We start from the raw sequence: 23,486 nt of genomic DNA on the forward strand, positions 1-23,486 counted from the left end.
AATCCTCCAAGAGCTACTTGAGAACATCAAAGGGACCCAGGTAAGCACCATTAAACTCTTCGACTCATTCCGCACACGCGGAATAAATGCACTTTCAAACTGCTTTCAGTGCTCTTTGAAGCTGTGCGGAACGGCAAAATCCACTTGAAAACAGTTGTGAAAGTGGTTTGAAAATGAATTATTTTGCGTGCGCGGAAGGGGCCTTAGAGAATGAGGGTACCTTCTGCCTCTCCTCGCCAAGCACAGCGATGCTCTGTGTTGGTGACCAGATGGTGTTTTTCTAGTAAATATTAATGGGAACAGTGCAGTAGAGTGGTTAGAGTGCCAAGATTCAAATCTCCACGCCGCCATGGAAGTTTGCTGGGTGACCCTCGGCCCGAGAATCCCTCTTAGCCTCACCTAACCTAACTTGTTGTTCATGTAAAACGTGACAGGAGGAAAACGAGGCCAGATTGAGTCTCCACCGGGAAGAAAGTCAAGGTAAAATGAAGTATATTTTTAATACAATAAATCCTTCAGGGGAATTCGTATCTAGACTTGACTTCAAAGGTCTTGCTGGTTGAATAAGCAATCTCTTTCGTGGCTTAATTTCCTCTTAATTGTCAGCCTTTGACAATTCAGAAGTATGTGGTGGAAGAAGAAGAAGAAGAAGAAGAAGAAGAAGAAGAAGGAGGAGGAGGAGGAGGAGGAGGAGGAGGAGGAGGAGGAGAAGGAGAAGGAGAAGGAGAAGAAGAAGGAGAAGAAGAAGAAGAAGAAGAAGGAGAAGAAGGAGAAGGAGAAGAAGAAGGAGAAGGAGAAGGAGAAGAAGAAGGAGAAGAAGGAGAAGGAGAAGGAGAAGAAGGAGGAGAAGAAGAAGAAGAGTTGGATTTATATCCCCCCTTTCTCTCCTGTAAGGAGACTCAGCTTACAAACTCTTTTCCCTTCTTCTCTCCACAACAGACACCTTGTGAGGCAGGTGAGGCTGAGAGGGTTCTGAGAGAACTGTGAGTAGCCATCGGGTCAGGACAGACAAAACGAACGATGTGGTTTGCCATTTCCTGCCTCTCTGTAGCAAACCTGGACTTCCTTGGGAGTCTCCTGTCCAAATATAATCCTGGTCAGGGCAGAGACAAACAGAAGTGATTTTGCAATGCATAACAATCCCTTGGTGGTCTCCCATCCAAGTACTAGCCAAGGCTGACCCTACTTAGCTTGTGAGATCTGAGCAGATTGGCCCAACCTGGGCAATCCAGGTCAGGGCAACTGATAGTTTATATTTCATAAAAAGAGTTGTTGCTGATATTTCTCACAGGCGTAGGAGGTTAAGCGCTCGTGTATCTAATCTGGAGGAACCGGGTTTGATTCCCCGCTCTGCCGCCTGAGCTGTGGAGGCTTATCTGGGGAATTCAGATTAGCCTGTACACTCCCACACACGCCAGCTGGGTGACCTTGGGCTAGTCACAGCCTAGAGACTCTCTCAGCCCCACCTACCTCCTGGTGTTTGTTGTGCCAGGGAAGGGAGCAATGAGATTGCAAGCCCCTGTGAGTCTCCTTACAGGAGAGGGGATATAATTCAAACTCCTCCTCCTCCTCCTCCTCCTCCTCCTCCTCCTCCTCCTCCTCCTCCTCTTCTTCTTCTTCTTCTTCTTCTTCTTCTTCTTCTTCTTCTTCTTCTTCTTCTTCATTGTATTGTCGAAGGCTTTCACGGCCGGAATCACTGGGGTGCTGCGTGGTTTCCGGGCTGCACGGCCGTGTTCTAGCAGCCTTCTCTCCTGACTTTTCGCCTGCATCTGTGGCTGGCATATTCAGAGGATCTGATAGTAGGAATTTGTGAAATGTGATATATTTATTGCTCATATGTGCCCCTATGAGGAGGGGTCAAGGTGATTCCATGCCGAAAAGTTCTCTTTCCTCAATACCTGTCTGACAGGTGACGATTTTTCAACAGCTGATTTAAAATATGAGGAGTTGGGGGACAAACTTTCATTCCTACTATCAGATCCTCTGAAGATGCCAATGCGAAGGAACGTCAGGAGAGAATATAACTAGAACAACCGAAATACACAGCATAATTCTCATTCTTATTCCAGAATCTTTTTAAAAAATCAAATGAGGTTTTGGGGTTTTTTTCTGCATTCAACATTAACAGGATTTGCCCCTCCTGCTGTTTCGATTATTGCAGAACGCTTTTCTCCAAAGTGCTGTCTTGTCTGCTGGTAAGATGGTGACCCTTATTTTGTTGGAAATGCGACTGATGCGTAGGAGGTTAAGAGCTCGTGTATCTAATCTGCAGGAACCGGGTTTGGTTCCCAGCTCTGCTGCCTGAGCTGTGGAGGCTTATCTGGGGAATTCAGATTAGCCTGTGCACTCCCACACACGCCAGCTGGGTGCCCTTGGGCTAGTCACAGCTTCTCGGAGCTCTCTCAGCCCCACCCACCTCACAGGGTGTTTGTTGTGAGGGGGGAAGGGCAAGGAGATTGTCAGCCCCTTTGAGTCTCCTGCAGGAGAGAAAGGGGGGATATAAATCCAAACTCCTCCTCTTCTTCTTCTTCTTCTTCTTCTTCTTCTTCTTCTTCTTCTTCTTCTTCTTCTTCTTCTTCTTCTTCTTCTTCTTCTTCTTCTTCTTCTTCTTCTTCTTCTTCTCTGAATGTGCAATTCTGAGGTTTCCATTTCACACCTGTGAGGAAGGTAGGTATATAACGGGCGTATCGAAATGAGCGGAAATAGTCAGTGCTGAATTAGCTTTGCATTTCTCCTGCCAAATCAGACTTTCATTCCTGGAGGCAGCAGTTAATTCCTGGGCTTCGTGTGCCTCTGAGAAAAAAAATTGCCAGCAAGTCCCTTTGATTTTATGTGACATACTTTTTTGAGTTTCCTCTCCTTCTCAATAATCCGGAGGCCCAGCAATGGTCTTGGTTACGCGCCGATCAAAGGCAGGACGAGAAAGACAGCCCAGCCAATTAAAATCTCATTTAATGGTGCCAGAAACTGTCACGGGTGTGGGGAGGAGTGTCCTCTATAATTCAATTTGTGTTGTTTTGCAACGCTTTGCTGGCTCATCTCATTTGTTAAAGAAACCTCAACATACTTTTCTTTTCACAAAACTGAAAATATTGTCGGTTGCAATTTCCAGGAATGCTCCCATTTTTTCCCAGTGGAAACCTAGTCAAAATGGAACCGATCTGCTCTAGCCAGTCTGCACATGCTCTCGCCTTAGGCTACCCTGTGACCAGTGGTGGGATCCAAAAATTTTAGTAACAGGTTCCCATGGTGGTGGGATTCAAACTGTGGCGTAGCGCCAATGGGGCTGGCTGGGAAACGACGGGGGCGTGGCCGGGCATTCCAGGGTGGGGCATTCCTGGGCGGAGGGCTGTGGCAGGGCAGCATGTGAATCCTGGGGTGGGAAGCCTTGAAGGCACGCCAGGCGCCAGGCTGCCACGCGATGCCGGGTGCACCTCCTGCTAGACTGCTTCCAGTTCTGCGCGCTACTGCGGAGAGGAGGGGCGTAACTAAGGCAAAAATCACGTGGCAAAATCACCCATTAGTAACCCCCTCTCGGCACACACAAATCATTAGTAACCTACTCTCGGGAACCTGTGAGAACCTGCTGGATCCCACCTCTGCCTGTGACCTATCAACCGGTTTGAAATTGCTTTATGCAGGTGCCACCCATTTTTCATACACTTGAAAATGCTAGCATGGCTTTCCTTAGGAATGCGCTTTGCTTGCTTGTGTGCCAGCCATGATTGCAGGTGAATGGATGGAAGCCATTTTAAAGGAATACATGGAACCCCTCGCGCTTTACCAATGTCCTGAATCTTGTCTAGATCAATTTACTCATGGGAGAGTCAACTTAACATTGTGGTAGGAGTCTCAGAGTAGGATGGGGGAGACCCAAGTTTGAATTACCACTCTGATTATATTTATATTGTGGGAAGTTGTGTTGGTCAGCCCCCTGGGCCCAGTTTGCTGAGGTAAGGTGGAATATACATTCAAAATAAAGTTAAAGTCACCTCCTGCAGGGTTGGTGTGGGAGCAAGCGTGGCTGAGACAAGAAACACTGTCAGCACCACTGTCTGGGTCTGAGCCAGAGGTGGGATCCAGCAGGTTCTCACCAGTTCCCGAGAGTGGGTTACTAATTATTTATTATTGTGCGAGGGGGTACTCATTGGGTCTCTGCTTTTCCGTTTAGCAGAGATTCCTTAAGGTCCAAAAATCATAAAAGTCCTGTTGTTCTTTCCTATGTGGCTGGTTAGCGAAGGTAGAAAAGCGGTAGAAATAATTCTCCCTAAGTTGGGCTGTTGGCAAAAGCATGTTTTAGAAATATGGTAAAGGATTCCTTGTTTAAGGAAAGTATCCTTCTTTTTGATTTCTAGAAACAAAATTAAGTATTTGAAGTAGTATTAAGTATTTTGACAGGCAGTCAATTAAAGAGGAAATGGAGCTTGTTTCTGTTTGGCAGTAGACGACAAGACTTGCTATAATGAGTTTCAATTATGGACAGAAAGATGCCAGCTGGAAATTAGGAACTTTTTTTTTACAGTAAGAGTTTTTTACAGTAACAGAGAAATTATTAATGCCCCGCCCCTGGAATGCCCGGCCACTGCCCGTGCGTTACTTTACCCAGCCCCATTAGTATTTCGCCACTGTTTGAACCCCACCACCATGGGAACCTGTTACCAAAATTTTTGGATCCCACCACTGGTCTGAGCCACATGTCTGATTTGTAGAGCCACAGGGCTGATTGGTTTGGGTTGCTCCTGAACTACTGTAACGTCTGGGTCCACCCCTAGATATGTGCCATGCACATCATCTGACTTTACTGGAGAAGGGCGATCAAATATGTCACTGAGAAGTCACATAGCTTACTTGTTTAATAATAAAACTTGATATCACACCCAGCTTGCAGAAGAGTTTGGATTTTTTTTTAGCAAAAAAAGTTTTATTATTACATTATTGCATGAAACATTAAATATTAGACATTCTAATATAAACATTCAAACACAAACAAATCACATATCACATTGCACATTATACATTACACCCTACTGATTCGACAATAAATCACCGTGGACATTCAACATTACCCCACAAATATACCCCCTCTTGAAATATACCCTGTTCCCCTTATCATCTATACCAGGGATAGGGAACCTGCGGCTCTCCAGATGTTCAGGAACTACAATTCCCGTCAGCCTCTGTCAGCATGGCCAATTGGCCATGCTGGTAGGGGCTGATGGGAATTGTAGTTCTGAAGCATCTGAGAGCCCAGGTTCCTAGTGGCTCTGATGCCTACCTTTCTCTCCTCCTTACCAACTCTTTAGCCTATTTTTCTATAACATTTTAATCTCTTATCCACTAATCCCTTCCTTATTTCCCCAGTCCTTTTACCCCTAGTATGAATTCCCTTTATTTCACTCTTATGTTCTTATTCTAACTTACCCTTTGTTTATACTTGCACTATGATTGATTTTCCCTGAATATTTCACCTACCCCTTTTGTGCTTGGTTTGGGCTTCCCCCTGATTCTTCACTTATCTGATATACAAGAGTTTGGATTTATATCCTCCCTTTCTCTCCTGTAAGAAGACTCAAAGAGGCTTACAGTCTCATAACACCCTGTGAGGTAGGTGGGGCTGAGAGAGCTCCAAAGAACTGTGACTAGCCCATGGTCACCCAGCTGGCATGTGTGGGAGTGAACAAGCTAATCTGGTTCCCCAGATAAGCCTCCACAGCTCAAGTGGCAGAGCAGGGGATCAAATCCGGTTCTCCGGCTTGCTCTTTTCCTCTCCTTGCTTCCTTGCTGTGCGCTGATGCCTGATTCTCTTTCAGAACTTTCCAGAGCCAGGATGGCCGCCAACGCCTGGGGCATCGTTCTTCTCTGCTGGGGCTTCTGGGCCCCGTCACAATGTCTGCTCAATTTGGGAGGCCTCCTGGGATCAGGCTCCAAGCCTGGAGGTGGTGAGTTGAATCTCAGACAAATGGGGCCCACTCAAGGTTCTGGTCTTCTGCGGGAGGAGCCCAGCATCCCATGGGTTAATGGTTGTGGCGTCTATATGCATGGCCAATGAATGACTTCGATTATAAAGGCTGAGGAGGAATTGGTTGGAAGTTAGGCTTAACCACCAGTTTACATGGTGAAGCCTGGCCACCCTGCCACCACTATCCTACATTTTTTTCTATCATAGAAACGTAGAAGGTCAGCTTAGCCGAGCAGTTCCTGTGATTCAATCAGTTTTCTCTGAACAATCATAGAATTGTAGAATCCTAGAGCTGGAAGAGACCACCAGGGCCATCAAGTCCAACCCTGCTATGTAGGAATACACAGTCAAAGCACTCCTGACAGATGGCCATCTGGCCTCTGTTTTAACACCTCCAAAGACTCCACCAACCTCGCAGGAAGTGAATTCCACTGTCGAACAGCCCTGACTGTCAGGAAGTTTTTCCAGATGTTTAGGTGGAATCTCTTTTCCTGTAGCTTGGATCCATCACTCCTAGTCCTAGTCACTGAGTAGGGCGCCCCCCCTTACCCACTTATTTTTACGATTCTGTCTTTGTTTACATCTCCGTTACCCTCCTAGGGAGGAGTCCGGCCGTTCCCTCTTTTTTGAGGAGGCTTTTTAATAGCCATTCTAGGGTTATAGAGGCCATTGTTCTTATCGTTTTGACCGCTGTTTTAATGGATTTTTAATGGATTTTTTAGTACATGTAACAATTGTTTTAGAATTCACTATTGTGATCAGCATTGTTATATCACGTTAGTATATATGCTGACATTGTTGGGCACCGCCCAGAACCCCTTGGGGATGGGGCGGTCTACAAATCCAGACAATCAATCAATCAATCAATCAATCAATCAATCAATCAATCAATCAATCAATCAATCAATCAATCAATAAGTACATAGATAGACAGACAGACAGACAGACAGACAGACAGACGATAGATAGATAGATAGATAGATAGATAGATAGATAGATAGATAGATAGATAGATAGATAGATAGATAGATAGATAGATAGATAGATAGATAGATAGATAGATAGATAGATAGATAGATAGATAGATAGATAGATAGATAGTCAGTCAGTCAGTCTCTGGAGCAGCAGAAAACAAGCTTGCTCCATCTTCAACATGACATCCCTTCAAATATTTAACTATGGAGGGGGGTGTCTTTGAAGTATTAATGCTTCCTGCCTTCTCAGTTTTGCACTGTGATTGTCTATAACCGTGGTGGCGAACCTTTGGCACTCCAGATGTTATGGACTGCAATTCCCATCAGCCCCTGCCAGCATGGCCAATTGGCAGGGGCTGATGGGAATTGTAGTCCATAACATCTGGAGTGCCAGTAAGAACCGCCACCACTGCTCTATAACAATGCCTCAAAGATTAGTCCCTCAAAATAACAGTTTTGAGGAGGAACTCACCGAAATGAGAAGACACAGGTGGGGGAGAACAGAGAGGGCGAACTCACAAAATGACGCCCACGAGGAAATGCAGGGAAGGCAGAGTTTGTGGGATTTTTTTTAAAACAGACCGCACAGCCCAGTGAAGCCATTCTGAAAACGGCTCAGATTAAAGAATAGTTTTTTAAAGGGCATTCGCTGAAAACGTTTCAGGGCTGGAAAGAAAACATTTTCAGAAGTAAAGCAGTGGTGCGACTGCACTTGGACTCCTGTGTCCAGTTCTGGTCGCCGCATCTCAAAAAGGATATTGAGGAGATAAGAAAAAAGAAGTGCAGAGAAAGGGCAACAAGGATGATTGAGGGACTGGAGCACCTTCCCTATGAGGAGAGGCTGCAGCGTTTGGGGCTCTTTAGATTTGGAGAGAGCGACGCTGAGAGGGGGATATGATTGGGGAGTCTACAAAATTATGCATGGGGTGAAAAATGTTGACAGAGAGACATTTTCTCTCTTTCTCACAATGTCACTAGAACCAGAGGGCATCCATTGAAAATGCTGGGGGGGGGGAAAAGAATTAGGGACTAATAAAAGGAAACACTTCTTCATAGCGATGTGATTGGTGTTTGGAATATGCTGCCACAGGAGGGGTGATGGCCACTTTCACCTGGATATGTAGCTTTTAAAGGGGGGGGCTTGGACAGAATTGATGGAGGAGAAGTCGATTTATGGCTACCAATCTTGATCCTCCTTGATCTGAGATTGCAAATGCCTTAGCAGACCAGGTGCTCGGGAGCAGCAGCAGCAGCAGCAGCAGGCCATTGCTTTCACATCCTGCATGTGAGCTCCCAGAGGCACCTGGTGGGCCACTGCGAGTAGCAGAGAGCTGGACTAGATGGACTCTGGTCTGATCCAGCTGGCTTGTTCTTATGTTCTAATGTTCTAAAGGGGGGGGGGGTCAAAACAATGCAGAACTACTTGGAGGAAATGTTTTATTTCTCGCCTGTTTCTTGAACCGGTGCCTTTTCCATGTTTTCCATTGGACTGTGAATGAAATATTTATAGAGGGAGAACCTTATGGACTCATGGAATCATTCCTGATTATGTTATTTTGTGAATATTGCATATATGCACTTTTATTTATTCATTTATTTATTTAAGGGTTTTGTATACCGCCCTACCCCCGGAGGGCTCTGGGCAGTGCACAACATAATTTCCTCATACAATATATACAAACAAAACCCCATTAAAATTAGATTAAATTAGTTTAAAACACAGCAGTAATTAACAAAGTAATTAACAAATTAACAGTAATTAACAAAGTAATTAACACTTTAGTCATTGTTGGTATTCCTTGTGCAATTCCTGTTGTGTGGCAAGTTTTTGGGGGTTTGGCCAACCTTGTTCCTTGTTTCTTATTTCTTCCCTAAAAACATTTTAAAATGTTTGTGTGGAAAGGGCCGTTCTTTCCTCGACAGCCAGCTCAAGCTCACTGGAACAAACTTCTCCTTCCCCATGAAGGAGTTTCTTGACTCAGATGGTGCTTGTGTAACCTCTAACTGTGGGTTCTGTGGGGCAGAACTTGGATGGAGTTGCAAAGAACTAAATTTTAAAACAAAATGGTTTACTTCCTTAACAAATAACACTTTTAACATTAACATTAATGATTCAAAGACTATAGAGCCATTTACTATGGTTTATTTAATGATCTGAGATGTATTGATTGATTTTATTTTTGTGCTCATTTGTAAGAGTTCATGTTCATCACTCTGAACACCGGAGTGGGCGTATATAACGTAATAAACAAATAAAATAAATAAATAAACATTTAACATCTGCCAATTTACAGTCCTTCTATTTGTATATTCATGTTCACATACAATTGCCGAGTGGGTATATAAATGTAATAAATAAATAAAATAAATAAATAAACATTTAACATTCACAATTTACAGTCCTTCTAGGTTGCATTTCAAGTCCTTATCTTGACAATCTACTGATATAATGCCAAGTCCAATTCTTCCTGCTGGTGGTTGGCTTGTGAAGACTTCAGAGGCTGGGTGAACGGGATCCAAGATGATGAAGGTCCCCAAACAAACTCCCATCAATTACATACATAGCAAGCCCTGAAACAATAAATTCTAACATTTACAAATATAGCAAAAAATAAACAACTCCCTTCCCACTAGTTCCTGACAACTTTGCAGTTACCTTAAACAAGGTGTTAAGAGCTTATATAAAGGATTAAATCAAGCTCCCAGCCTGGTAGCCTGGCTTCCCGCTGTTGGAAGATCCACACCTGGTGCGTGTGTATCCCTTGAAAATTAGCAGAGTGGCACAAGAGGGGCTTAACACCCACAGGGAAGGGATTCACTCTGGAAAAGGCCACAAACCAAGTGGTTGAGCTTGCTAGAGAGAACTTCAGACACAAAAGAAAATCAGAGTCATTTTGTAGTTTCTTATCTAATAAAAAAGAGTATTTATTAGAGTAGAACTCCATTTCCTGGATTAAAGAAAGGTGGAAGAAAATAGAGTTCACTATCCTAGTCAGAGGGTAGGGAACCTTTTAACACTCAAAAGGAAGCCATTTTGGACCGTTTTCCCGCGGAAAAGAAAAAACACTTGGAGCCGCATAAATAATTTTTTTGACATTTAAAAATAAAGATAACACTGTATATATTGGGTATTTTTTTACCTTTTACTCCACTCATTCTGAGAAGCTTGCAAGGATAACCAGGGGCCCAGCCTTTAACCTTGCTGGCCGCCCGGAAAGCCGCCAGGCCCCCACTTTCGAAGCGGGTGGGCGGTGAGGGGAAACCCGTGGCACTGCCCAACCCGACCATGGGCGAATTGGTGTGCCCTGCCCCTGCTGCTGCCTGCAGGGCGAGGCAAGGATGATAACGGCGGCTTGGCCTTGCTGAAAAGCCACCAGGAAAGCGCCTGCTCTGCTCTCAATGGGAGGCGAGAGGGGAAGTCTCAAGCGGCGTGGCCCCAGGCGGGCGGGGGGGACAGTGAGGATGCGCTTCGCCCTGCTGGCCTGCAGAGGGCGGGCAAGAGATGAAGCCGGAGGCCTCGGCCTGCGCCGTCCACTGGGAAGCCTCGCCCCACCCCAGCGAGGCGAAGGAAGCCGAGAGGGAGCCACCGGCGCCAGCCTGCCGTCAGCGGGTAGTTGGTGCACTCCACCCACTGCTGCTCTGCAGGGCGAGGCAAGAGAATGAAACCAGCGACTCAGCTGCGTGGAGCCAAGAGCGGTGCAAGGGCAGAAGAGGCCGCATCTGCGGCTCTCGAGCCGCAGGTTCCCTACCCCTGATCTAGTCTAATCTAGCTGGATGGAGGCGGATGCGTAGGAGACACATCCTCTCCCTAGGCATGGTGAAGGTAAGAGTAATGGAGAGTGTCCGAGAAGAAGGCGGAAGCAAGTCCCTAAGAGTATCAGTCTACATCAAAGGGATAGACACAGCATGATAGAGTAAAGGTGACAAATTCCTAAGTCCCTATCTAGCCACTAGCTCGCTAGTAAAAACCCCCTCTGTAGGATGAGGCAGGAAACAGCGTATAGTCCCTTTCTTCCAACACCCGCAACTTCACCAGTTTTTGCAGCCTTCTGCTGCTTTGAGTCTCCACCCCTTTCTGGGTCAACCCATTCTGAACAGAGGGGTTACACTTGCAAATCCACACAAAGACCGAGATGTGGGGGGAAAAAAATCTGGCCATAGTGCTCTGTTTGGTATGGATCTTTTTAGAGGTGGAATAATATTTTGGGCAATTTTCCTTAACATGAACTCTTGCAATGAGACTTTTCACTACATGGTGTGGTGGCTGAGAGTGGTGGACTTTAATCTGGAGAACCGGGTTCTATTCCCCACTGGTCCGCATGAGCAGCAGACTTTTATCTGGTGAACTGGAATTGTTTCCCCACTCCTCTACATGAAGCCTGCTGGGTGATCGTGGGCCCATCAGTTCTCTTAGAATGTTCTCAGCCCCACCTCCCTCACAAGGTGTCTGAGGTGGGGAGAGGAAGGGAAAAGCAGTTTGTAAGCCCCTTTGAGACTCGTTACAACAGAGAAAAGTGGGATATAAATCCAAACTCCTCCTCCTCCTCTTCCTTCTTCTTCTGCTTGCTGCAGGTGATGTTTCTGAAAAAGGTGGCCTTCTTGGTTCAGTTGTTGGCGGAGGCCTGCTTGGGTCTGGAGGTCTTGTGGACAACACAGTTGGGGCAGTGCTTGGAGGTCAGTCTGGGAATGGTGGTCTACTTGGCCAAACTGGCCTTCTTGGGGAGAAGAGTCCGGTCGGTGGCCTGCTTGGATCTGGAGGTCTTCTGGACAACCCAACTGGGGCTCTGCTTGGAAATCAGTCTGGAAATGGTGGTCTACTTGGCCAAACTGGCCTTCTTGGTGAGAAGAGTCCGGTCGGTGGCCTGCTTGAGTCTGGAGGTCTCGTGGGCAACCCAGTTGGGGCTGTGCTTGGAAGTCAGTCTGGAAATGGTGGTCTACTTGGCCAAACTGGCCTTCTTGGTGAGAAGAGTCCGGTCGGTGGTCTGCTTGAGTCTGGAGGTCTCGTGGGCAACCCAGTTGGGGCTGTGCTTGGAAGTCAGTCTGGAAGTGGTGGTCTACTTGGCCAGACTGGCCTTCTTGGTGAGAAGAGTCCGGTCGGTGGTCTGCTTGGATCTGGAGGTCTTCTGGACAACCCAACTGGGGCTCTCCTTGGAAGTCAGTCTGGAAATGGTGGTCTACTTGGCCAAACTGGCCTTCTTGGTGAGAAGAGTCCGGTCGGTGGCCTGCTTGGGTCTGGAGGTCTTCTGGACAACCCAACTGGGGCTCTCCTTGGAAGTCAGTCTGGAAATGGTGGTCTGCTCGGCCAAACTGGCCTTCTTGGTGAGAAAGGTCTTGTCGGTGGAACTCTTCTCGGCAAAGATGGCTTGCTGGGTGGCACTCTACAAGGTGTCCTTGGAGGCAACTTACTTGGCCTGGAAGATCTCCTGAAAGGAAGCGGGAATTCAAAGGAACCATTCAGTTGGTGAGTTGACAGGAATAAGGCTGTAGAAATGCACAACTAATATAGGTATGTCCCCAACAGAAGAAAATAGGAGGACCCTCCATATGTACGCTTCAGTTCTGTTACCTTGGCCCATTCGGCGCAAACCTTTTAAAGCATTTGGAGGCAGGAAATAAAATGTTTCCGCCATGGAGTTCCACATTGTTTTTACGCCCTCTGGTTCCTAAAACGTTTTATTTGCAGCCTCAATTTTTTTTTAATGAATGCCCTTTTAAAACAATTCTTTGGTTGAAAGATTTTCAAAATGGCTTCATTTCCCTATGCAATCTCTTTAAGACATGTTCATGCCTCTCTGCCATATGCATAATGACCATGTATGTGAAGGAGTGAGATCACATCCGCTTTTCCTGCAGGCATTCAGTTTGGCACAACCTCTGTTCTGAAAGAGGCTACGTGTATTCAGTTTGTCTGTATGAATCGTGCACGAGTTCCTTCAGAAGTCATACCGAATTTGCACATTAGCATCCTTTCTCCGTGGGCTTTTTTCCTCATTCTCGTTTTCCTTGTTTGTAAGTTCCTGTTGGAGCAGCAGTGGCGTAGTGGTCAAGAGCAGGTGCATTCTAATCTGCAGGAACCGGGTTTGATTCCCCGCTCTGCTGCTTGAGCTGTGGAGGCTTATCTGGGGAATTCAGATCAGCCTGTGCACTCCCACACATGCCAGCTGGGTGACCTTGGGCTAGTATCACAGCTTTTCGGTACTCTCTCAGCCCCACCTACCTCACAGGGTGTTTGTTGTGAGTGGGGAAGGGAAAGGAGATTGTCAGCCCCTTTGAGTCTTCTTACAGGAGAGAAAGGGGGGATATAAATCCAAACTCTTCCTCCTCTTCCTCTTCCTCTTCCTCTTCCTCTTCCTTCTCCTTCTCCTTCTCCTTCTCCTTCTCCTCCTTTTTCTTTTTCTTTTTCTTTTTCTTTTTCTTTTTCTTTTTCTTTTTCTTTTTCTTTTTCTTTTTCTTTTTCTTTTTCTTCTTTTTCTTCTTCTTCTTCTTCTTCTTCTTCTTCTTCTTCTTCTTCTTCTTCTTCTTCTTCTTCTTCTTCTTCTTCTTCTTCTTCTTCTTCTTCTTCTTCTTCTTCTTCTTCTTCTTCTTCTTCTTCTGTTCCTGCCCCGCCCCTGTTCTGCATCTGTTTTGCTTCCTCTAGTGACGCCTTTGATAATACATCAATTTATGCTCGTCCTAACTCCTTGCAGATTTAAACTGCAGGTTTTTATGCTGGACATAAACCTGTGTAATATTGAATGGGCTGCTAGAGGGATCTTCATGGTCTTCTGTGCTGTTCACTGTGTAGGTGGAATGCCATGAATCTTGAGATTGTCCGAGGATCTTGGAAAGTCGCCAGTGGAACTGACCTGATCCTAAGCCTGCAGGGCAGGGTCGTGCTGAATTTCCCAGGGTGAGTCACACCTCTTCCTTCACAGTCTGCTTTCCTGATGCAGAGACAAAATGAGCTACTGTGTGTGTGTGTGTGTGTGTGTGTGTGTGTGTGTGTGTGTGTGTGTGTGTGTGTGTGTGTGTCAGGGCCAGCCCCATTGGCGCTACGCCACAGTTCGAATCCCACCACCATGGGAACCTGTTCCTAAAATTTTTGGATCCCACCACTGGATTTATTGAACTGTGGCAGGACCTTTGTGGCCAGATAGCCGCAGCTGGCGCGCAGGCTTTTGCAAAGAGTATATATCTTCACCTGTTCAGATGCTCCCTCCTTCCCCTGTTCCCAGAGTTAGTTGCATGAGAAGAGAACAGTGTTCAAAACAGCATTGTTTTGAATTCTGCCCAAGGTCTTGAGATAGGGCTCCATCTCCCCTGTAGCTGGGGGGAGGAAGTAGTTTGCATATTTCACTAGTTACAAGCTGCAATAGAAAACAGGATGGCCCTCAGGCCACAGGTAACAGCAACTGCAGGTGTGACTCACCCCTGCCCATTGAGGCCAGGTCAGGCAGGGGCCAGGCCTAACAAATCTGTAGCATCATTTTTTTATATGCAAAGCCCTCACACGGGTTGGCTTTTGATTCCTAGATCACTCAGGTTCTTGAGTGGATCTTACGTTGAGATCAACATTACGGCCCACCTGGCGATGGTTCAGGACAAACCTGGAGATCTCAGACTGGTGCTTAAAAACTGTGCGGACTTGGCCAGAGCGTTTACCATCCAATTGCGCAAGAGGTGGGTCATAATTTTGGACATATTGACCTATTGAAAAGAAGCGTTGAAATATACCCCAGTCTAGCCCAGGCCCTACCCTGCAGGAGAATACTCTAGAGCAGTGGTGGCGAACCTTTGGCACTCCAGATGTCATGGACTACAATTCCCATCAGCCCCTGCCAGCATGGCCAATTGGAGAACTTGTAGCAAAACATGGCCAATTGGCCATGCTGGCAGGGTCTGATGGGAATTATAGTCCATAACATCTGGAGTGCCAAAGGTTCGCCACCACTGCACTAGTCATTCGTGTAGCAGGCAAACTCCCAGCAATATCTCACTGCCGCTCATCTGGCTGGCAAGCAGAAGCAGGCTGGTCAAATGGGGGGGGGGGTCAGCAATTGTTGTCCCCTCATGATGACGTCACATCTGGTGACCTGCCAGGACAAAGTTCTAACACTTGCCCAAGAATTTGTAGCTTCTGTAGAGTTCTTTGGGGGTGAATGCAGGAGCATTGCCCTGGTGTGATTTCAGTGCTTCTGGGTTGTGCCAAAAGTGATACCATTGTGTGGTGGCAACAATCACTTTCCCCTCCCCTCTAGCAAAGACCCCCACCTTCTTCCATTTCTCACCAGTAGCTAGGCGATACCTTTCAACCCTAGGTGATCCTGCAGGGGGCCTTCATGTCAATCATGAAGCGGAGGTGGTTTGCCATTACCTTCCTCCCTTCCTGCAGAGTCTCCCTTTGCGATCTCCGGTCCACATACCAAACCCTACATAGCATCAGTTGAGATCAGGCTAAATTATGCCACCTTCCCTCTCAGTCTTAGTAACCTTAGCCTTTAGCATGTATGGGAGGCCCAAAAGTGCAAATTCCCCTTGTTGACAGCTCTTACATAAGAACATAAGAACTAGCCAGCTGGATCAGACCAGAGTCCATCTAGTCCAGCCCTCTGCTACTCGCAGTGGCCCACCAGGTGCCTTTGGGAGCTCACATGCAGGACGTGAAAGCAATGGCCTTCTGCTGCTGCTGCTCCCGAGCACCTGGTCTGCTAAGGCATTTGCAATCTCAGATCAAATAGGATCAAGATTGGTAGCCATAGATCGACTTCTCCTCCATAAATCTGTCCAAGCCCCTTTTAAAGCTATCCAGGTGAGTGGCCATCACCACCTCCGGTGGCAGCATATTCCAAACACCAATCACACGTTGCGTGAAGAAGTGTTTCCTTTTATGAGTCCTAATTCTTCCCCCCAGCATTTTCAATGGATGCCCCCTGGTTCTAGTATTGTGGGAAAGAGAGAAAAATTTCTCTCTGTCAACATTTTCTACCCCAGGCATAATTTTATAGACTTCAATCATAACCCCCCTCTTGGTGCAAGAACAGCAACAGCAAAGTTTTGGAATCTGGAAATCTGGATCTGAAACCTGATGGGGGTTGTGTTGCATTTATTTTTTTCTCCTCAGCCTGCTGACGAACCTCATCAGTGGCGGGATAAATGCAGCCATTCGGACCGTCCTGCCTACAATGGTGAGTGGCCCATCGGGCTTTTGGTGCGAGGCTGACAGTTTGACTGGAAAGAATGGAAAGCTGCCAAATAGCTGGGCTGGAACATTTCCCCCGACGTTTCCCCAGGTGTCAGGCTCATCAGAGTAACTGGAAGGCTCCAGGTCCAAGGAAGTGATGGGAGTCAATCCTGAGAAAAGAACTGCTGCTAATCCCAAATGTCGCCATCTCAGAGCTTCTCTGGCTCATGCCGCACATGCAGAAAAATGCACTTTCAAACTGCTTTCAGTGCTCTTTGAAGCTGTGCGGAATGGCAAAATCCACTTGCAAACAGTTGTGAAAGTGGTTTGAAAATGCATTATTTTGCGTGTGTGGAAGGGGCCTCTGATGTCCTTTTTTATGGCCAAAGATGGCAGCATCAGCTGCCACTGAAGTGGTGCACCATACACATGCCTGAGCCAGAGTGGTGAAGTGGTTAAGAGCCAGGTGCAACTACTTGTTCCTCCACATGAAGCCTGCTGGGTGACCTTGGGCCTGTCAGAGGTCTCTCAGAACTCTCTCAGCCCCACCTGTCTCACAAGGTGCCTGCTGTGGGGAGAGGAAGGGAAGGAGTTCATAAGCCATCTTGAGACTCTGAAGGTTTTGAAAGGCAGAGTATAAACAACCAACTCCTCTCCTTCTTACTTTCGTGGTACTTCCCCAACAACAACAGGTTCTAGTGTAGTCAAGTATTTATTGTTTGAGCCATTGGCTATAACAATACAGAAATACATGCAGTTAAAACAGTAACTTAGTTAAAACAATAATTTAAATTAAAACAATAATTTAGTTTTACATTAAAATATAAATTATTAGTGTTCGCAATCTCTAAATTAAAATGCCCCATCAAATATGTCAGATGTTTTTGCAGCTTCTTCAGCTCGTCTAAGTTAATCTCCAGTACTTTGGAATATCAGTGGAGAAGGCTGACATGTTTAAAGGCCCCCTGGAAACCAATCAGATTTGCTCATGAATTGATCTTATCTTGGTCCACTCCTTCCTCCAATAGGAGTGCCCCTTCTCTTCCACTCCAGCTTCATTGCACTCCTTTGTCGTGCACACATTGGCTAGAACTTCCCGTTTGTCCAACTTCCTTCCAGCCTCCCCAGTCGGTTGTACTGCTAAATGTGACCGTTGGCCAACTCCTGGGCCCCTTGATACCCACCTGGTTTGCCTTCCCTGGCGGTCTCCCTTCTCTCCCCAGGAATATATGCTCATAGAATCTTGGAAGTAAAAAGTTGGCAGGGTCCCTAAAGACCATCCAGTCTAACCCCTTGTACCATGTAGGAATACCAAAGGCAGTGGTGAGATCCAAAAATATTAGTAACAGGTTCCCATGGTGGTGGGATTCAAACTGTGGTGTAGCGCCAATGGGGCTGGGCGGGGCACGATGGGGGCTTGGCCGGGCATTCCTGGGCGGGGCATTCCTGGGCGGGGCTGTGGCAAGGATGCAGTCGCTGCGCCGGTCCTTGGGTGGAAATGAATGCACGCAGGCGCAGGCTGCCACGCACGCCGGTGCACCTCCTGCTAGACTGCTCCAAGTTCTGTGCGCTACTGCTGAGAGGAGGGGCGTAACGAAGGCAAAAATCACGTGGCAAAATCACCCATCAGTAACCCCCTCTCGGCACACACCAATAATTAGTAACCCACTCTCGGGAACCTGTGAGAACCTGCTGGATCCCACCTCTGACCTAAGGCACCCCTGACAAAAAACTGTCCAACCTCCACTTAAATACTTCCAAGGAGGGAGAACTCACAACGTCCCCGGGAATCTGATTCCATCACTGAAGGGTCCTTATTGTTAAAAAGGTTTTTCTAATATCTCACCAGTATTTTCCCAGGCCATGAACAACTGGAACATTTCCCAGCTATTGAGTTCTGATGTTCTGCTTCATTTCAGATATGCCCCATCTTCCAGGTTTGGTTCAGTTTAGTCAACCAGCAGCTCCACATCCTCAATGGTAAAATTCTTTGTGTTTTTGGTAATATTCTTGCATTTTGACACACCTTCCCCCCGGGCACGCCTCCACACCTTATGTGGAATCCCCTCAACTGAAGAATAGCACACTCCATCTATCTGGGGTGGTTGTCCCTGCCAGCCACGTAGCATTGGTTTGTCTGATCTGTCTGGCTAGGTGGGTGTCTCTTTCCTCCCTTATACCGCTCCAGGTGTGTCCTTCCTGAAGCTGTATGCTTGCTGGAATAGGATAACCATCCCAGATAGGAACGTGCCATTGTTTCCAGCAATGTTATACAATGTTATACCTTTTCTCACAATACTAGAACCAGGGGGCATCCATTGAAAATGCTGGGGGGAAGAATTAGGACTAATTAAAGGAAACACTTCTTCATGCAACGTGTGATTGGTGTTTGGAATATGCTGCCACAGGAGGGGGTGATGGCCACTAAACTGGATAGCTTTAAAAGGGGCTTGGACAGATTGATGGAGGAGAAGTCAATCTCTGGCTACCAATCTTGATCCTCCTTGATCTCAGATTGCAAATGCCTTAGCAGACCAGGTGCTCAGCAGCAGCAGCAGCAGCAGCAGCAGGCCATTGCTTTCACGTCCTGCATGTGAGCTCCCAAAGGCACCTGGTGGGCCACTGCGAGTAGCAGAGTGCTGGACTAGATGGACTCTGGTCTGATCCAGCTGGCTAGTTCTTATGTTCCCTCTGAAGGCAGAAGTGGGGCTGTGCTGCACACGGGTCGGATTTCAGAGAGATGCAATCAGGACTGGCAGCACTAGCAAGCTCAGGGGAAACACTGACTTCTTTCTCTCTCCTTCCCCACCAGATTATGTGTTCTTTGGACTGCTTGGGAAGATCCACGCCGTCCTTTCCAGCATGCCAGTTGCGACTGGCCAGTTTTCGGAAATAGATTTGAAGGTAAGAAGGCCTCTAGCTCTTCCGGTCTCTCCAGCTTGGTCCATTCAGCTCTTCCGCTCATCCCTCCTTCCTAAACACCCTTCCCACCCCAAAGAGGCACTTTGCTGAATTTCAGTGGGAGAGATGTCCATGGCACCTCTTGAGAGCACCTCTCGAGCAGAGACATGCCTGACCTGGTTGTGGTGGGTTTTCCGGGCTGTGTGGCCGTGGTCTGGTGGATCTTGTTCCTAACGTTTCGCCTGCATCTGTGGCTGGCATCTTCAGAGGTGTATCCCAGAGAGGAGTGTGTTATATGCTGTGTCCATGCCTGATCTCCATTCTTCCTCTCCCCCTTCTCTAGGACAAGCCTTTCCCAGGTGCCTTCATCCAGTGGCTTCTGAAATGTAAGTGATGGCCGAGAAGACCAATGAGATGATGGGATGGGGGTGGGGCTGCTTCTTCCCCGCTTCTTACCTGCAGCATAAATCTAGAGCAGCCCCACCCCCATCCAAACACCAATCACAGGTTGTGTGAAGAAGTGTTTCCTTTTATTAGTCCTAATTCTTCCCCCCAGCATTTTCAATAAAAGCCCCCTGGTTCCAGTATTGTGAGAAAGAGAGAAAAATGTGTCTCTGTCAACATTTTCTACCCCATGCATAATTTTATAGACTTCCATCATATTCCCCCTCAGACGTCTCCTCTCCAAACGAAAGAGTCCCAAACGCTGCAGCCTCTCCTCATAAGGAAGGTGCTCCGGTCCCTCAATCATCCTCGTTGCCCTTCTCTGCACTTTTTCTATCTCTTCGATATCCTTTTTGAGATGTGGCGACCAGAACTGGACACAGTACTCCAAGTGCGGTCGCACCACTGCTTTATATAAGGGCATGACAATCTTTGCAGTTTTATTCTCAATTCCTTTCCTAATGATCCCCAGCATAGAGTTTGACTTTTTCACAGCTGCCATGCATTGAGTTGACATTCCCATGGAATTATCAACTAAGACACCCAAATCCCTTTCCTGGTCTGTGACTGATAGCACTGACCCCTGTAGCGTGTATGTGAAGTTTGGATTTTTTGCCCCTATGTGCATCACTTTACATTTTGCTACATTGAACTGCATTTGCCTTTTCTTAGCCCACTCACCTAATTTATGTCTTTTGGCTTCTCATGATGTGTTTCTCTCCAGATGCAGGTCCAGTCACCAGCCAGAAACCTTCCTGAGGTTCTCCTGAATGCCGCCAATGGATGTGGAGCACAGAAAACCCTCTGCTCTCCCACGGCCAATTCTGAAGCCGTCTGAGTTCCCTGCTTTTCTCCACAGTCTGTTCAAGATTAAATGGTTTTACAGGCAATATCCACCCATAAAAGTAGCTCACACTGCAAAGGAGGATTTTCATGCCAATAACCTCTGGAAATTGGGTACCAACAGCCTCTGGAAATCGCTGGTGCAGCACATCAAGGCTGGGCTATACCCATGGTGTATTTCACATTGATCTTATAAAGCCCTTTAACCCAGAGGAGTTTTCTGTACCTCAAATATCTCCAGTATATAATTCTCCACTTTTTCATGGAAGCACAGGCCATCCAGTACCATAAAAACATAAGAAAAGCCCTGTGAGGTCGATTCCGCACTTGGGTTATCGACCTAAGTTCGAGCTGCGTTCGACCTAAGTGCTCCGCACAAACACTGGGATCGACGTGGTTTTGTACCAGCCTCGCCCCGTGTAACGGTCCAATTCCCAACTCCAGTTGGGAACTACTACTTTTTCAGGGAACCCCGCTCGAACTCAGCTCGATTCCAGTAAAGTGCGGAATCTCTGGTGCCAGGAGTCCCTCATTCAGCCAATCACAGCTGAGTGTTTCGAGCATGCGTGCAGCTGGCCAATCAAAAAACGCCACCTTCGTCCTTCCATTCCTGTGGCAGTTTTTTTTATAACGTGCATGGGGATAGACGGAACATGGCCGTAGAACAGTAGCCAATCGGAACGGAGCGGCGAAGAGGCACAGGGTGATTCCGCCCTCCGAGCTGGGATCAAGCTGGTTGCAGTGGGGAACAACAATGGCTTCGACCTAGGTTAGTACCCTTCTCAGGGAACTGGGTCGAACCTATTTTACTCGTGTGCGGAATCATCCTAAGATGACATAAGTGGTCAATCTAGTCCAGCATCGTGCCTCACCCAGTGGCCAGTCAGTTTCCTTGGAGGTCTAGCAACAGGGCATAGAGACCAAGGCCTTCATGAGAACATCAGAAGAACCCTGCTGGATCAGACCAATGAGGTTCCACCTAGTCCAGAATCCCAGCTCACACAGTGGCCAACCAGTTCCTCTGGAGGTCCAACATCAGGGCATAGAGACTGAGGCCTTCTCCTTAGGAGAACATTAGAAGAGCCCTGCTGGATCAGACCAGTGGTTCATCTCTGCCAGTAGTCTGTTTCACACAGCAGCCAACCAGTTTCTCTGGGCAGCCAACAATAGGACATAGAGGCTGAGACTTTCTCCTGATGTTGCCTCCTGGCTCTGGGATTCAGGAGTCCGCTGCCTCTGAGCATAGAGGTTCCTTTTAGTTACTACAGCTAATAGCCACTGACAGATCCTCCTCCGTGAATGTCTTAATCTTCTTTTAAATCCATCTATAGCTACCACTACTTCCTTCTGTAGAAAATTCCACCTGCTTTGTGATTCCCTTTGATCAGTGGTGGGATCCAAAAATTGTAGTAACAGGTTCCCATGGTGGTTGGATTCAAGCTGTGGCGTAGCGCCAATGGGACTGGGCGGGGCACGATGGGGGCGTGGCTGGCATTCCGCGGCGGGGCATTCCTGGGTGGGGCTGTGGCAAGGACGCAGCCGCTGCGCTGGTCCTTGGGCGGGAAACGAATGCACACAGGCGCAGGCTGCCACGCACGCCGGTGCACCTCCTGCTAGACTGCTTCAAGTGCTGCGCACTACTGCTGAGAGGAGGGGCGTAACTAAGGCAAAAATCACGGGGCAAAATCAACAATTCGTAACCCCCTCTCGGCACACACAAATAATTGGTAACCTACTCTCGGGAGCCTGTGAGAACCTGCTGGATCCCCCCTCTGCCTTTGAGCAGTGCCTCAGTAAAAGAAGAAGCAGAAGAAGCAAGCCTTTATTGGCATAGACAGCAGTACAACAATAATAAAAACAGATTTAAAAGCATATACAATACAGGATATACATGTTAGGACGAAGGAAATCTACTGGCATTTAGTAATTTCCAGGAGAAAGTCTGCCACTATCATACAGAGAGAAGGATCAGGGTTGTCCAACAAGTAGTGTAATCTAAATAAATCGGGGAGATGGGGTAAATGTAAAGGAGTGAGATTCACATACTTGGATCTGATTTCCTTGAATCTGAGACAGTGAAGTAATTGGTGGGCCAGAGATTCAACTGAGCCGTTGTTGCATGGGCACAATCTTTTAGCCTTTTCTTGCTTATTAAATCTGCCATGTAACAAGGCAGAAGGCATAACATTAAACCTGGTGAGCATTATGGCTCTTCTCAGTAAAGAGCTCCCTGAGGTGAGAGCCATGTTGAACTGACCAGAATGCACCTTGTGATTGGCCTCCCTTTGGGTAACTCAGCCCATCACCCCGTGACCTATCCTCATGAACACAGGGGACCGTTCCAAAGGACTGTGACATTTTCTTGAAACTCTTCTGAGGGTGAAGATTGCTACAATGCCCTTAATCTTGTTTTCTTTTGGATAAGCCTTGACGCCTTTCTTTCCCTGCTGATGGTCTCGTGACCTCTCTTCCAGAGATTTGAGAGGCCCTGGAACTAATATCTGGACAGAATCCAGTCTGTTAAATGTCCATATTGGGATTGGAATAGCGGAGGTCAATTAATCCTTTGTATGGTTGTGTAATTTACTTCCTTCTGTCCCTAGTTCCAATGTTGACTGCTTCTCATTTTCTCAATGACGGCCCTCAAACTCTTTGAAGATCCGTTCTTCCTTATTTACCTTGAGATAAAGGTGTTCTAAAGGTCTAAAAACCTGCATCAGGCCTGAGAACTCCAGTAAATGAGCAGATGACATCCTTTTTGCCCTCAGGACCATAGCAAAGAGTTCTGCCCTGGAATTTCCTTCACAATGTCCCTTGAGAGTGGGATTGGGGTACAGTTCCCATTTTGTCTTTCACTGGTGTGGGAAAAATCTTGGCTCTCAATTTCAGTTCTTTAGTCTGTAAAATGGGAATAAGAGATTGGCCACTATTGTTTTCCTCCTTGGTTCTTACAGATAATGAACAGCTGGAATTGAATTGTGTAGCACCTTTGAGACCAACAAGATTTTGGAGGTATAATCTTTCGAGAGTCAAAGTTTCCTTCATCAGACACCAGGCTTATCTTCATCAACCTTATCTTGATGGCCGTAAGGTGCTGTTGGACTCAAATCTAGCTGTTCTATTGTAGACCAACATGGCTACTCTCTGAAACTAGAGATAATGAAGTTCAGTCTGAAAGACTTGAGGAAAACCTCTGAGAATCACT

General features: G+C 46.9%; 1 protein-coding gene across 1 annotated transcript; it reads left to right on the forward strand.

The window, feature by feature from the left end:
* The first annotated feature begins 437 nt into the window (after positions 1-437).
* LOC125433570 (uncharacterized PE-PGRS family protein PE_PGRS3-like) lies at positions 438-20,493 on the forward strand. Its single transcript, XM_048498188.1, has 10 exons — positions 438-480; positions 5,811-5,939; positions 11,506-12,394; positions 13,718-13,822; positions 14,446-14,592; positions 16,034-16,097; positions 18,013-18,073; positions 18,906-18,997; positions 19,338-19,380; positions 20,163-20,493. Exons 2-10 carry the CDS (start codon positions 5,828-5,830, stop codon positions 20,195-20,197), a joined length of 1,548 nt encoding a protein of 515 aa, XP_048354145.1. The 5' UTR covers positions 438-480; positions 5,811-5,827; the 3' UTR covers positions 20,198-20,493.
* The last annotated feature ends 2,993 nt before the right edge of the window (positions 20,494-23,486 follow it).

Source organism: Sphaerodactylus townsendi, linkage group LG05, assembly GCF_021028975.2.
Source record: "Sphaerodactylus townsendi isolate TG3544 linkage group LG05, MPM_Stown_v2.3, whole genome shotgun sequence".
Classification (NCBI taxonomy): domain Eukaryota; kingdom Metazoa; phylum Chordata; class Lepidosauria; order Squamata; family Sphaerodactylidae; genus Sphaerodactylus; species Sphaerodactylus townsendi.

Bases quoted from the DNA above. Each gene is read 5' to 3' on its own strand.
- LOC125433570 (XM_048498188.1), top strand. From the start codon at position 5,828: ATGGCCGCCAACGCCTGGGGCATCGTTCTTCTCTGCTGGGGCTTCTGG. The intron at 5,940-11,505 runs GTGAGTTGAATC...TGCTTGCTGCAG, and splicing joins AGGCTCCAAGCCTGGAGGTG to GTGATGTTTCTGAAAAAGGT. The intron at 12,395-13,717 runs GTGAGTTGACAG...TTCACTGTGTAG, and splicing joins TCAAAGGAACCATTCAGTTG to GTGGAATGCCATGAATCTTG.